At 33.9% G+C, this 16,527-nt stretch overlaps 1 protein-coding gene across 2 annotated transcripts in view; it reads left to right on the top strand.

The window, feature by feature from the left end:
• Positions 1-14,167, top strand: part of MEMO1 (mediator of cell motility 1) — a 137,292-nt gene extending 123,125 nt beyond the window's left edge. For both annotated transcript variants that reach the window (XM_043984963.1, XM_043984965.1), the window contains 2 exons: positions 6,831-6,935; positions 9,306-14,167. In XM_043984963.1, the coding sequence (XP_043840898.1) occupies positions 6,831-6,935; positions 9,306-9,437 (237 nt within the window). In that variant the 3' untranslated portion in view covers positions 9,438-14,167. The remainder of the gene's footprint in view (positions 1-6,830; positions 6,936-9,305) is intronic.
• Positions 14,168-16,527: the final 2,360 nt, after the last annotated feature.

Below are 16,527 nucleotides of genomic sequence, written 5' to 3'. Positions count from 1 at the left end.
TTGGAGAACATGGTTTTGTTTTTAGATGCTTTCATAAAGGACATGGAGACTGAATGGCTGTAGATATTTAAAAACACAAGCAAAGAAAAACCCTCTTGTATTTTCTTTGTTTTTTTAAAAATTTTTTCGCAGGGCAATGAGGGTTAAGTGACTTGCCCAGGGTCACACAGCTAATAAGTGTCAAGTGTCTGAGGCTGGATTTGAACTCAGGTACTCCTGAATCTAGGGCCGGTGCTTTATCCACTGTGCCACCTAGCTGTCTCCCACTTGTATTTTCAATCCAGAATTTTCCTTAATAGTGAACTTTTATTTCTTTCTTAAGGGGAAATTTCTGTCTTCAACCATACTTAGTTTTGAAGAGTTAACATTTTTTTTAGGTGTAAAATAGACCTAAAAAATGTCATTTCTTTTAGATATAGGGGCCTGGAGAGAATGTGCTGTTTGGAGATGCTAAAATGGTTTCTATGACTGTCTTAAATTTGAGTATCCAATTTCTAATTTAATGAACAAGTGAAATCAGTAATTAGCTAGATAGAGAATAATAAAGAGCTAATACTAGAATATGTAATCAAAATTTCATAAATGTATACTCATATTACTTATGATATAATCAAATGATAATTAAATTGCTTAGATCATGGATATTTGGGGAGGGTCTGTTTTCTAAGATGACAGTGTTTTATTTTGTGAATTATAATAAAGCTTAGTATTTCAATGAAATCCATCTAGTGTCAAGGGTGCTGCTACTCCCAGAACTCTTTCTTGCTGATCATTATCACTTGGTCAGCAGTAGGTTTTGGTGGTGGTAAGGAGGATCAGAACCTCTCTCCATAGCTAAAACAGAGCTGTTGTAAACATTTTAGTTCTGTGGAAGTATAAAAAAGAATATTTTTAAATTAAAAAATTTTGGACATTAGTATGTTCTTTAAGCCATGCTCCAAATTTTGATAAGCTTATTGTGCTACTAGAAATTTTATTTTATTTCAGAAGATACCACAAAATTTAAATCAGTAAAATACTGAAATAACTTCAGCTTTTTCTCATCCTTTTAAAACTAATAAAAGGTTTTTTTAATTTCACAATTGGGGAGTGTAAGTTAAAAATACATTCCATGGAAGAACAGGAATACAAACTAATAACTCCCAGATTTTTGGTTGGTTGAAAAAATGGTTAGCAATACTTTTTAAAAGTATGTAGTATTAACCAAAAGTCATGATTCTACAAGACATGGGTAGTTACTTGATTTATTACAAGAGAAAGGCACATGCAGTGGGAACTCCTTATATCCTGGAGCCCACCCTACAGATAGAGCATTGGATATTTATGAGGTACGACAAAAAGGGGAGTTCTCATGGGAGGACAATCTCCTCCTAAATGGGAGTGGCATGGGAAGAGGAAGAGAGCAATAGGAGAGGGGAAGTGAGAGGGAGCAGGAGGGTTTGGGAATGTAGGACCAGGGAGGGAGGATGTTCTGCTTATTTGAAAGGGTCCCAGCTGCTCAAGCAGTTTTTTACAAGTCTGGACATACTGGCCAGAGCCAGGCTTGTGGCTGACTTGGCTTCAAGGGCACTGAAAGTTGAATAAAGTTGAGTTGCAAAAGGTCACTGTTATATTAGTTTGGAGGTGAGAGGGCAAGAATGGGAGGCTTCATCCCTGGAAAATAGGGCAACTCAATAAGTTCAGGGGGCCCCTCCACAGTAGATGATGAAGGGCTTCTTGTGACATAACTCATTATAATTTGTTTAAAATTTTTTTTTCGTAGTTGAGAATATGCTATTTGAATACCTAATATAACCAAATCAGAAGGTTTGTATATTGATTTTGAGAGCTATAGGTGACTCATTTGTGTATTGTTTTGAAATGGTTCATAAATAGACAAATTGTATGTAATTTTTTTTTTAAAAAGCTACTTTTAGATGTACAGGCCATTGTTTCATTGCAGCATATCTGGTTAGGGGCACATTGATGATTCATTATTGCAGGGGAGCAGGGCACAATTCCCAGATTTCACTTTAGATACCAACTACAACTTTTTCTCTGCCACATTTATTAGTAAAGCTTTTAACAAATAAATTTGTTAAATTTGAGTTTCAATTTATTGTCCTTCCTTTTGTCCATTTTGTGCAGATAGTTCAAAATTGGCAGTGACATTTGGTACTTTTTCCTAGTACAGGTGGTACAGCAATGCATATTCTCTTAATAATAGATTTTACTTTATCATTTGTGGCACAAAAATTTCATAGAGCAATCTTTTTAGTTGATTTTTCTATAGCTTACAACTACCTTGTGAATTTCAATAGGAAATTGGTATAGAAATTTATTAAGAATCTCAAGAATTAGAAGAGACTTGTTAGGTCCTCGAGTCCAGCTTGTACCAGAACATGAATGACTACTTCACCATTCTTGACAAAAATGATTATTCAGCTTCCATTTGAATATTTTCAATAATGAACAGTTCATTACTTCCCAGAGTAACTGATTCCATTTTTGACTTTCTCTCATTATTTTTCTTTCTGTCAAACCAGGTCTGCCTCTTTGCATTTCTACCAGTTGACCCTCTGTTTGAGCATGGGGGCCTGTTAAACAAGTTAAATTCTTTATTCTTCTATATGATAACTCTTAGATAGTTTTGAAGTTAGCTCTCATGACTTTCCTAAGCCTTTTCTTCCCTGGGCTAAACATCCCCATTTCTTTTTTCTAATCTTCATATTGGCCTGGCCTCATCTTGGTTGCTTTGGATGTTCTCTGGATTAGAAATTTCTTTCCTAAAATGTGGCTTCCAAAACTCAACACATTATTCTCAATGTGGTCTGATTAGGATAAAGTTTTAACTGGCCATCTATTTTCCTTGTTTTATTAATGTAGCCTAGCCTAAGATTACATTAACTTTTGTGACTACAGTCTACTGTGGACTCATTGAGCTTTGTCTACTAGATTTTTTTCACATAAGTTGTGAAACTGTACCCAAAGGGTGTGATTATGTCTTCCCATTCTAGACACGACTCATTAAAAACAACTACTACCACAACCAAAAAACTCAAGTCTACATTTCTGCCTATGAAATTTCATCTTATGAGGTTTGGCCCTTTGTTCTAGACCTGGGGTTGATAAACTATGGCTCAAAGCTTGGTCTACTTGGATTTTTTCCCAAATCTAAGATTTAAGGTCTAAGATTGTTTTTTTCATTTTTAAATACAAAAATCTACAAAACATCACAGGCTAGGTGAGCTAGGTTTGGCCCTTGGGCTGTAGTTTGTCAACCCCTGTTCTAACATGTCAAGATCATTTGTCATTCAACATAGGAGCTATCTCTCTTGAAAAAAAAAAGCAGAATTCTTCTTCTCATCCACATAAATATATAGCCATTTAAAAATGAAAAATTTCAATCTTAATGATTTGGTAAATTATCAAATTTATTTAAGTCTATGATAGCATGGAAATAGACAGTAGTTTTTATAATTTGGGGTCTTACATCTGAACACTCTTGAAAATATTCTGCTACTAGTTACCACATGGTCGTTATATTTGGGGAACTTAGTTTTTTCTTTGAGTGGTAATTTCTGCTTCGATTGGCTAGAGTTTCCCTTGTCACACATACATAGAGAAATAATGTTGACTCATTTTTGTTGCCACATCAAGGTCAGAATTTGCAGGTCTTAATGAAAATCTATTAATAAGCAAAATCTATAAAATATATTTAGCTAAGAATACCACATGAACATTGGCAATTCAGTATTCTCTTCATCGCACTGTTAATGGAGTTTACTTTCGGGGTTAGACTTTGCAAAAGCACAAGGACTTAGTTTTTTTCCCACACTAATCCTTGGCTGTCTTGATGTTGCTGCCAGCTCAGTTGTTCAGAGTAGATTGTGGTATGTGAGGTTTTTGTTGTGTATGAAGGAAACTTCATTTCTTAGAAATGATGGATGTGGACACATTTTAGTATGTTTTAAACTGGTTTGAATTTAGAAGGTTCAAATTCCAAATTTTTAGATCTCTGGAAAGTTATATGTTTTCCTGGAATTGCTACTCATCGATAATTTATTACTATTTTTTAAATTGTATTTTATTTTCCCTTAATTACATGTAGACGATTTTTAACAATAATTTGAAAAAAAAAATTTGAGTTCCAAATCTTCTCCCTCCCTTCTTTACTATCCTCCCCCCCCAGATGGTAAGCACTTTGATATAGGTTATATATGTGGAATCATATAAGAGCATATTTTCATATTTTTCTTGATAAAATATTTTGAGGGTAAGAATTTTCTTAAGCTATCATTTTTGTGATTTATTTTCTTTAGGGTCAAATAATTTTGATAATTGTCTTGAACTATTTGTTGAGGGACATATGATTCCATAGCCATATTTCGACAAATGTACTGTATTCAGTTTGCTGATATTTTGTGATCTCATTTTGTTATTTTATGAGGGTTTTTTTATTTACATAATCTATGAAACTTAGACACTGGTAGTTTACTTTGAGATGGTGGCCCTATTTGCTTTACCAAAACAAAGGAACAAACAAAAAACAGTACATTACATACATATTTACCATAGAATAGGTGGATATGATTGAAATGAATTAAGTATTAACAGGTAAATGGCACATATCCAGTTCTACAATTTTATCTCAGATTCAATCTGTCTTATCTTTCCAAATATTTTCCCTAAATGCCATGATTTAATCAGTGTTCAGTCATTATATATATCTTCTTGTTTAATAATTTTCTTCTCTTACTTTATAGCTCTACATTTTTCTATTTGAAAGTGTGATTGGATTATTCTGTTCCTTAGGTTGCTTTTGTAAAATAAGAATTTTGCTTTACTATTGTAAAATGAAGAAACAATACTGCTTAAAATGCTTTGAGCTATTTAGATTGAAAATTATACTCACCTCTTTATAACCCTCTTTGTTATAGAATATAATTCAGTTTAAGACAGAGATGTATAACTGTATCCAAAAGGAATTAGTTACTGAAATACAAAAAACCTTTCAAATGTTTCTCATAGCATAGACTGACAAAGCCAACATTATAGTAAAAGGTTCCAATGTACAAAGAATCCTTAGTATTATTACGAGGTAGAATAGTTAATTCAAGAGAACTAGTTTGGATCTAAAAACCTTTTTGCCTTAGTTTTTTATCTTTAAAATAAATGAAGTCACTTCTTTTTGGTTTTGGAATGCATTATGTAATTTTTTCTGTTGTGATTTTATGGTATAAGTTGTGGTTTGTTTATTGAATTTAAAATTAGTTGACCTTCTCTGAACTCATCCAAAGTCTCTAGAGAATGGTGACTGAGAAGCATGCATGGGGAAACCAGCTTGGAATGAAAAATGTTCAGTAGATAAACCACAAAATAGCAAAGCAACAAACTGATAATTAAGGGTTAGTTATATCTGCTCCTACTTATTTTCATGTAGTACTATAAGAAAAATATGTATTTGAAATACTTTAACCACCTTGAAAGAAAACAATTAGAAAAACAAATGCAAAATTTGCATGCCATATCTATTGCTTTACTCCACTGATTTTTTTGCTCCCTTATTTTTATTACTACTATATTTTATTATAATTGTTCAACAAATAATTCTCAGATATTTTATACAGTTCATTTAGTTAAATTATTCCATGAAATGAAAGCAAGCATAAAATATATTCCAATGAACTTTTAGATCTTTCTTAGCACAATTTCTTAGCTACCTTTTAAACTTCTCTTGGCATGTGCTAATCTAGTTTACTGAACACCTAACATGAATTAGACATAAAAAATAACACTGGATGATAAAACATCCTGTGGATTAGTATGGATTTCACTTTATTAACCTTATTCAGACTAATAACAGCAAAAATTGTTAGTGTTCATATATAAGCAAGTGATTTGATGGTCACATTATAGTAGAAATAGCAGTATATTTGAAGTCAGGAGAACTGGGACCATGGGCCTCAGTTTTTTCATCTTTAAATTGAAGTACTTGAACTAGATGATTTCTATAGTACCTTCTAGCTCCAAAATTCTATGCTTCTCTATAATTTATATTATAGATCAATTTGTAAGCAAGCACTTAGGTTTTCCTTCCTATTGGTCAGCCTAGTTTGGATCAGTAATCCAACAAACATTTGTTAATCACCTATCCTGCAAAGTGCTGCTATCTTAGAAAGATAGTCCTGGATTTAAATGGATAAAGAATTATTCTTTCAAAGAGAAATGGAAATGTTCACAACCTTTTTTTACCTTTTGTTTGTGATTTTTTTTTTTTTGGCCACCATCACCCTGTATGATTTTTATCTTCATTAAAAACTCTAACCCACTAACTTAATTTGTAATTATTCCCTTTTCTGTTTCCCTCTCATAGCAAATCCTTTGGCAAATGGTCTAGTCTCTTTAATTCCTTAGGGTTTTTTGTTGCTATGTTTATAGTGCTTTGCATACTTTGGGTGTTCAGGAAAATGTTATGTAAATAATAAAAGCCTATAGTCAAATATAGTCAACTCTCAGTTATTCCTATGAAGGGAGAATGGTGACATAGATATTGAAAAATAGCAAATAAAAATTTTATATTTAACTTTATAATGCATTTGCCAAATGAGCATCCCAGTGTCAGAAACATGCCACTTACCAGAATAAAGGATTAAAATGTTCCTATAGATTATTTTATAGGTAATTGATATTTGACTATAGGATTGACTACTGTAATTTTATATTTCACTAAGTTTATTTGATATATTTTCTTTACCCTAACTAATTAATTATGTTGCTTAGCTATTTAAAGGAACATTTCCCACATCTAATTAAAAATAATAATGTTTTCTTTCTTTTTTTTTTTTCAGGGCATGAGTATTATAGAACAACTAGACCCTGTATCTTTTAGCAATTACTTGAAGAAATACCATAACACAATATGTGGAAGACATCCCATTGGGGTGTTACTAAATGTGAGTGAAATCTTGACTTTAGAATTCCCATCCAAAATGAAGTGATTTGAATTAACTCATTATCACTGGTTGGATGTGTTGATAGTATCTTTTTTTCTAATTTGCTTTAAAATGATAGTTTAACATTTTATTAAAAAGTTATAGTGCTAAGGAGGCGTCTAGGTGGCACAGTGGATAAAGCACTGGCCCTGGATTCCAGAGGATTTGAGTTCAAATATGGCCACAAACACTTGACACATATTAGCTGTGTGACTTGGGCAAGTTACTTAACCCTCATTGCCCGGTGTAAGCCCCCCCACTCCCCCCAAAAAGGATAGTTATAGTGTTATCAGAATGGAGTACAATGGAGTCTTAGACTTATTGGTCATCTCAGTGAGAGAATGTAAGTAGAGTTGCGTAAGTAACACTGAACTATTGCTGGCTGTGCCACATAATAGTTATATAACTTTTAGCAAGCCAGTCCTACTCTTTAGGTTACTTCTGAGTTCCTGTCTTTATAAAATGAAAGGATTGGACTAGATAGCTATGCTTCTTTCCAGCTCTAACATTCTATCAAATCCCATTTCCTTTTGCAAACTCTTAACAAGATGTTCTTTCAAAGATCTATTTTGATTAGAAGCTACATTTTTATAGGTTATAAGTAGAATTAAAAAAAAAGATTAATTCTTGTTCTTTAGGAACTGTCTTAAACAAGGTATATAATTGAACCTTCCTATGTTGTAGCTATATCTGAAGAAGGAGAAAGGACCAAGAATTTTGGTGAGCGAAATTTTAGAGAGGCAGTAAAACAGTAAGAGAGATGGGTAGGTAGATATCTTTCAAGGAAGAATAGGAAACTTAATTAGGAAGGCAGAAAAGATGTAGAACAAATAATTGGAGTAAATAGGGATGAGAGAAGAAGGGACACAGAATCTGATTAGGTGCCAGCAGATTTGGGTTTTTCGTACTGGTTTCACTAACTGTGTGACCTGTTAGCAGCTTTACCTCATATTCTTCCTTGCAAAAATGAAGGACTTAAACTGGATGATTGTTGACATTTCTTTCATCATCTAAAGTTTTGTTTTATAGTTGGAAAATTTAACATAAAGGAGAGGATATGGATGGGGAGAGTTTGACACATCAGAACCTTGATACCCAATGTAATTTGAAGAGCAATAAGAAATCATTTGAAGATATTTAAGGAGGTGGTTGCAAGTAATATGGTCACTGTGGTTGGTACAGAGGGAACATATTGATTTAAGCATTTTGCATTGCCTACAGGGTTGTATATTGGCAGTTTTAAAGAATCCAAACTCAATGAACTCTAATTTTTTCCCCTCTTAACTCAAGTGCCACCTCATTTATAAGTTCATTCTTTTTCTTTTGTTTTTAATTTTTGTGGGGCAGTGAGGGTTAAGTGACTTGTCCAAGGTCACATAGCTGGTACATGTCAAGTGTCTGAGGCTGGATTTGAACTCAGGTCCTCCTGAATCCAAGGCCAGTGCTTTATCTACTGCGCCACCTAGCTGCCCAATATAAGTCCATTCTTGATTTTCCTACTTGCTACTGCTTCCTCAAAATTTTGTATTTAATATTTTTTCTTTACTTATATTTACACATTATTTCCCTTAGTGGAATATTAGTCCCTTGAGGAACTGGTTTCTTTGTTTTAGTTTTCTCCCTGTATCCACAGCACCTACCACTTAAGTACTTTTTAAATGAATGAATTGCTTCTGAGTGAACCAGTTAATACTGAGACTAAACTTATATATTTTAAAAATGAACAACAGCTGAGATTTATGGATATTTAAGGTTTGCAAAGTACTTTGCATATATTATCTCATTTGAATTTTGAAAATCAAGGCATCAAAATATAGATGAACCTGAACTGAACCAGTATTTTATTGTATTCAGCTCTGGTAAGGAAAAGTCTTCTATGGAAGACTTGAACTATGGTTCAAGGGTAAAATAGAAATTTATCTTTGAGGCTAAAATTAATGAGGACCTGAAGGTAGGTATATTAGGAATAGCCTCATCAAATACAGGGAGAATGAGGAGCTAAAATTTAAGGTGACTGAGATTTATCATTTGGACAAATGACAAGGTGATAGTATTTTTCACAGTAATAATAGTTGCTAACTTGGGGAATGACCTTTGAAGAAAAAAACCCTCAGAATATTATTTACCAAACCTATTTATTATGAAAGAAGCCCCAGATCTTTTTAAAAAAACAAAACCAAAAACAACAAAAAAAGAAGGGTGAAAGGTAAAGAGACTTAGAAATTATCAATGAAATTAGAGATTAAATCACTAATTGCTTATTTTAACAATTCTCACTTTATGTATAATTTGTGTTCTAACTATGTTTTTTTTTTCTTCCCTTCTCTTTAGGCTATCACAGAGCTCCAGAAGAATGGAATGAATATGAGCTTTTCATTTTTGAATTATGCCCAGTCAAGCCAGTGTAGAAACTGGCAAGACAGTTCAGTGAGTTATGCAGCTGGAGCACTTACAGTCCACTGAAGCTCTGAATACTCAGGGATACCACCTGCACATACTCATTCTTTAAATGGGGTCCCAGCCTAGCCCTTACAAAGATACAGTTCCTGGTCTTTGGGGATACTGAAACCTCAAAATTAATAGAACTTTCTTCTCTTCTTTTCTAGTAGGTGTAGTCCTTCCTTGATTTCAACTCATTATAAAATGCTTTCTTGTTTAGGACAATGGAAGGAAGGCTGGCATCAAAGTATTTTATGATTTAAAAAAGTGATGATGGATGTAAAGTCATGGTGGCAGATGGTCCTTCAAATACAACCTGTAAAGCATTTACCATATTCTAAATTTGCACTCTTTGCAGACCTGTGCACATATATTCAGCTTTCAGAATAGTTTTGCAAATTGTAAAGAAACAAAAAAGGGTGGAAGCTTTTTAATAATGAAAATTGCATTTATAAATGATCTGTATTAGAATATAATAAATCTCCAGTATAGTCAACTACTACCCGTGTTGTACAACAGATACATTCTATTTTAGTTGCTAATAAAGGGCTACACAACTCAAATTAGTCTGATTTAAACTTATTGCTCTGTGGTATATGTGTAGATTGCTTCTCATTAACTTCATCTTAGAATTTTTATGTTCAGTTTGGAAAACAGCTCCTTTGTAAGATAGTTTAGGATGTGTTTTATATTTATATGAAGACTATTTCAGTTACAGAAATTATTATAATGTTATTTACAAGTTGGCTTTTCAAAGCTACATACAGTATGCCAAAATTGCTTTTAGGTATGTGAAATAAATTTTTTGTCACTAAATACCATGTTAATAGTAGATGTTACATTTAAATTTAGCCCTCCAGCTGCAAAAATTATTTGCAAGACGCTAGTTTGCAAAGATTGTGGAACACTTCTTGTCTTTTATAATTATCACCAAATAGTTGCCATTGTGTTCCACTGCTTTAAAAAATTCAACCTTGTCTTGTACTCATCTTTCTCTGTAAGAAACAATTTTGTAAAAATCCCTTACTGTTTCTACAATTCCACCATTTAAATAGTAATTCTATTTCTTTTCTATTAATTTTGACTAAATTAGAGTTAATTTGACTGAAAAATGTCATGGTAGTGGTTATTATTTGTCCATCCTGTGTGTGCTAGATTGCGTTAGTATAGTCTAGTATTTGGTTTCCAATCTATTGGATTCAATTTAAAAATCTTCAATACAATACAATGTCTGACAAGCACAATACTTAGGTGCCTTGCACCAAATGTATTCAAATATTTGATTTTGTTATTTATCAAGCTTTAATTTTTTCTACCCAAGTAGTGATTAAAATGGTAATAACCTTTCTAAATGGAGTAAAAGTGTCATATGCATCTCTGTGGAAAAGTATGCCATTAGATCACATATCAAGAATTTAAATCCTGGCATGTGCTCATAGGGAATTTGGGAGGGCAGGAGTTGGCAGGATATTATCTTTTGCTTTATGGTTTTAAATGAATTATATAAAAATTAATTGATTTGATTGTGATATATTAATTTTTTTTAAGCCAATCATTGTCCCTCCCAGTGATGCTATTACAAAATTTTCAATATATTTTCTGGGAAAAGTTTTCCAGTTTGATGAGTTTTGCTTTCCTTTTTAAAGAAAGAGGATAAGATGGTGGCCAGGCCTGTTAAATGCTGGCATTGTAGTACAGAAACTGCTTTTATAGTACTTTTTGAAGTGTAGGATCTTCCCTAATCACCTCTACCCTTTTCCAAGAACACAGGAACATCTGCCATGCCTGGGAATCCCCTGGCTCCACACTTATACCTCCTAGAATTTAGTGCAACTACTTCTCTTTTTTGGGGGGGATGGTGGTGTATATTTACGGTGTCTCAGAGAGTTGGGCTACTGTAGCACACTTCAGTAGTGAGTGCCACTATAACCCAGCCTGAAATTTCTTAGTGCCCTACTTTGTCAATTCTGGAAATTTGGTATTCTGGTAAAAATAAATTTGCTTTAAATGGAGAATATCTGTATTGATAACTTGATCAGCATCATTTTACACTATATAAATATCATGTAATTGAGAAAGAGCACTGGATGAGATAGAAGGCCTTATTTCTAGTCTTGGCTTTCCACCTCTGTATCCTTGAGCAAGTTAACCACTCTGAGCCTCAATTCCTTCTTAAGAAATGAACTAGATAATATGGACTAGATAACATCTGAGGTTCCTTCTAGCTCTAAACTTTTATGGTTCTATGAACTTAATCCATGGCAGTTCTGGTGTCACTTGTATAAAACAAGTTAAAACTGCTAAGTGATTGAAGTATAAGGTGCTATCTTTTTTCTTCATAGTATAAAGATTTTTTTTTGTTATAATAATATAAAGAGAGCAGTTGATTTGTATTAGCTAAATGGAATTAGTTCTAAAATGTTGGATCTAGGCTAATAGAGTTTATGTGCCTTTAAAAAGTCTATAGCTTTTGGACAGATTTAAGCATTTTTAAACTGTATATAACATGGTTAAATCGACCTTTTATTACCTACTTTGTACTTCATTTGTGGTACATCATATATTGATTTCTTTGCATTGCCCAATATACCTATGAGTGTTCATTTTTCTCTACCACCTATGTTATGATGTATTTCATATCAACTTAAGTAAAAATGTCATCAGGAAGGCCTGTCATGGTTAAATAACAAAGCCTTGTTGTAAGAATAGAACATAAAACCATCTAGGTCATCATAATGAGGCAGTGTGTGACACCAGATAGGTCAAGAAAACTAGGGTTGGTATGGAATTGTGTAGATCTGGTCTAGTTGCTTTATCTAAACTATCCAGTAAAGGATATGGATCTGAAGTATTAAGATATAATGTTTTTCCAGATACTGAGAAAAATCTTTATTATGGCTGTCTATATAAGAAACACTTTGGAAAGTAGCTGTTTTAAGAGAAGCGTGACCAACGGAGGCAGTTTCCTAGCTAGTTGGTCAGCCATTCTTCTTTGTGGAACTTTCTTGATCTTAAAGAGCCATAATTAGCTATGGTAGGTCACCTAAGAGCAGATTGAGCCTCTTTAATCAGCCCAAGAGTATTCATTATCTCTGTTAAAGAGAAAAGCTTTGTAAATCTTAAAGTAAGTTATATGTGTGTGAATTATTAATATTTTTTTTAAAAGAAGACTTCTATCTCAACTAATATACCCTGATTTATGCTTCTATTCTGTTGCCCATGTACCCCAGGGACATGGTTAAATTCAATGTTAGGGCAGGGCCTCCATAGAGATCCCAGGAAGATATCTCCTGTGAGCCAGCTGGTCACGTGGGTTGAAGTGCTGATTCGGCTAGTTGTGACAGAGTCTAGAGACTTCTCTATAAAGATGTCTCAAGGCTTGACCCTCTGCTATTTGACCATTTTATCAATTTGAGTGAAGGCATAGAAGCCATACTTATCAGTTTTGCAGATGGCACAAAATAGGGAGGTATATGAAATAATCAGGATTCAGAAAGATTTCAACCAGTATAGTTGGACCAGTTCTAGTCAAATGAATTTGATAGGGATAAGTGACTTATACTTCCGTTCTGAAAGTCAATTTTCATAAGTACAAGATGGAATAAGTGTGGGTAGATAATTCTTTTGAAAAGGATGGGGGTTGAGCTAGTTAACTACAAGCTTAAAAGGTGTGATATAACTGGCCAAAAAAGTTAATTTGGTCTTAGGTTAAATAAAGTGAGGAATAGCATTCACGAATGATGACAGCTCTGCATTCTGCCCTTTTTAGTCCATTCCTGAAGTCTTGTGTTCCATTTTAGATGCCACTTATAAGCTAGAGAGCAACCATAGGAGGGTAACTAGGGTGATGAGCTTTGATGCCATGCCATATGAGGATTAGTTGAAAGAATTTGGGAGTGCTTGCTCTGAAGAAAACCCCACTTGTAACAAAAAAACATTTAAGCAAAATTGACCAACAAAGAGACCTCAAAAGCAGTTACAACATTCTGCCCCTTAATTCTGCTTTTTCTTACTGAGAGGAAGTAAGTTTGTTATATCATGTCTTTTGGGCTGGACTAAGTTATATTTCCATCTTTGGGACGGAGGTTGTTATTGCAGTTAATCTGAATTCAATTCCCTTGTCTTAAATGAGGGCTGTATGATGATTTGTTGGGGATATCATAGAGGGGATCATTAATTCATTTGTTGGTTGTGGATGGCCTCAGAGATATTTTCCAACCCATAAAATTTTGTAATGACAGTTTGGAAAGTGCAGAAAAATTTAGTAGACTGCCAGATTCAGTTTGGGCTTTCTAGGCTTCTTCCACTTGTTGTTGTGGGCTTATGTACAGAGCCTTAGCTTGTTGCAAATTGTTTAAAGGTCAGCTTGGAGATTGACCAAGTTGGCATAGAGCAATGGGGTTATAAAGGTAGCACTGAGAGATTGGAAAGTAGCAAAAGTATAAGTCACAATGGGGGAAAGAGGGGTTGTTTTAAATGGGGGTGAGGGGAAGGAATTCATTTGTAAAGGGCAATTAACTAGAATGAACCATTTATTTTAGTAGGAGGTCAGTACTGATACAGATTTAGGTTACTTAATTTGGTCTGTCTGTTCATCCTGGGATGATGAGCTAACATTAAATGAAGTTTATTTTTATTTTTTTTATTCTGAACTTAATATTTCTTTATACAAAAAGAACAGAAAAAAGGATTATATGTGAAACCCCGAATCTTTTATGTGCTGCTTGCTTTAAAAAAAGTTATAATAAATTCAACATGTTACTTTAAAAGCTGGCCTGCTTGTCTGTTTCCTTTTGAAGTAATGTTCATTTAAAAAATGTCTCAGTGCCCCTCCCCCCATTTTAGCAATACTATTAAAAGCTCCCTTCTTCCCTCTCCTTCCTCAGTGAAAAAACAAACAAAAACAAAACCTAACACAATGCTTGTAGCAGATAATCATAATCATAAATCTACAAATTTGTCATGTTCACAAATACATGTCTTCTGCAACTTGAATCCTTCACCTCTTAGAAGGGTTAAGGATAAGCTTCATCTCTGGTCTCCTGGAAGTGAGGTTGCTTGTTGCATTAATTAGTCAGAGTTTTAAAATCTTTCAAAGTTGTTTTTCTGTATAGTGTTATTAAGGTTATATGAATTGACCTGGAAGACAGAAAAGAGGATATGACAAACTGAACTGATGGTTACTGTCAAACGTGACCATGTCTAGTATTCCACAGAGGTTGAAAACCTTGTGTAAGATCAAATGAGTAGTCATGGGCTGTCCTGATGGATTCTATCTCTTGGTAGGAGCAGAGTTGACAAGTGAATAGGAATAAACAATGGACTTTACAGGTAGAAGCTTTTGCTTAATTCACATCACCGAGGCGATAGTATCTTTTTTACAGGATTGAATGTAGAATAGTCTGTTCTTATTTTTCTCCCAGCTCTTCAGTCTTTCAGAGTGGTTTGTTGAAGAAGTTATCCTCTCCTGTGCTGAGGCTCAAACTGACTTATCACATGTAGATTATTAGCCTTATAAGATCCAATTGGGGCTGGATAGCTAGTTAGGGCAGTTTCCTTTGCCAAGGATGTGTAACACAGATTCCTTCAGAGTATTAGCTTTTTTATCTTGAAACTAGTTATATGATGGATTGGAAAGTTAAACAAGGTGAAAAATGGGCTAGTGTAGTCTCTGCAAGTTGTGATTTTAGGTACAGACAATATGATTTGGATATTAAAGCCCTTCAGAGAATTGCCTGAATTTAAATGTTTGATAGCACATAGTTCTCCTAGTTAAGTTCTATAGATGATAATGTGCAGAAAAAGTAAGGATACAGTTATACCTTTCAGGGCTAACCAGTGTCTTAGTGTTTCAAAGGTACTTCAGGCACTATTAGAAAGCCTGAGTTTCTTCACAGTAAATAGAATAAGAATCCCAGGAACTATGTGAAATCCTTAGCTACCTCTGGGTTGTCAGTCTAGGACAATATTTTGCAGATCCATTTAAATTCTTTTGGATGGGGAAAGAAGGTAAGATGATATCCCCAAATCTGGACAATTTGGTTAGTTTACTAGGGTCACAGGATGAACCAACAATCTAATGAAGCTGATAAAAAAAATAAAATGTGTGTCCCAGTTAAAAGAAGTATTCATTCTATTGTACTCTGCCCTAATCAGCCTACATCTGTTAACATATTCGGTACTGTATGCTATATTTTAAGAGAGTCTTATTAATTAGAGTACATTCAGAGAAGGATGATCAGGTTGGTTAAGAGTATAGACGTTGTGAAAAGAACAGTTGACAGTTTTGGAGATACTTGCTTAGAATAGTGAAATATAAAGAGGAGGAATGATAGCCTCCAATATTTGAAAAGACTATTATGTGGGAAGAAGTACTTTGTTGTGTGTTGCCTCAGACGCTAGGAACAAACAGGTGGAAGTTCCATTGGAACCCTTAGGTCTAACAAGGAAATGGACTTTCATTAAGGAATGACTTTTATCATATATCATATATCATCATATCATATAGCAAAGGCCATATGACTATCTGTCAGGAATGTTATAGAAAGATTTCTTTATTGAATGGGAGTTTGAGCTATATTATTTTTTAGTCTATAAAGAGATTATAGAACATGTATAGGTATTAAATGTATACTCTCTGAACTTGACATACTGGTTATGTTCCTGGAGGTGGGCCAGTGCTGACAGGATAAAGGCTGTATGTTGGATTTTGTTGAATAAATCAGAATATTGTCCAGGTGTAGTCTCTGTGGTGATATACAACCCATATGAAATATTCAAGACTAAAGTGGCCTAACAGGCAAAATGGTATTACAACATGATTAAAAGTATGGTGTGGGGGCAGCTAGATGGCGCAGTGGATAGGGCACCGGCCCTGGAGTCAGGAGTACCTGAGTTCAAATCCGGCCTCAGACACTTAATACTTACTAGCTGTGTGACCCTAGGCAAGTCACTTAACCCCAATTGCCTCACTAAAAAAACAAAACAAAACAAAAAAAAAAAACAAAAAAAAAGTATGGTGTGGCCCAAATACAACCTTCCATTTATCCTCCTTAATTTGAAATGGATTTTAAACCCTGTAGAGATTAAGTATAGATCCTAAGCACCTTTTCTA

The sequence above is a fragment of the Dromiciops gliroides genome, chromosome 2 (assembly GCF_019393635.1).
Source record: "Dromiciops gliroides isolate mDroGli1 chromosome 2, mDroGli1.pri, whole genome shotgun sequence".
NCBI classification, from domain to species: Eukaryota; Metazoa; Chordata; class Mammalia; order Microbiotheria; family Microbiotheriidae; genus Dromiciops; species Dromiciops gliroides.
This window is presented reverse-complemented; position numbering and strand designations above follow the sequence as displayed.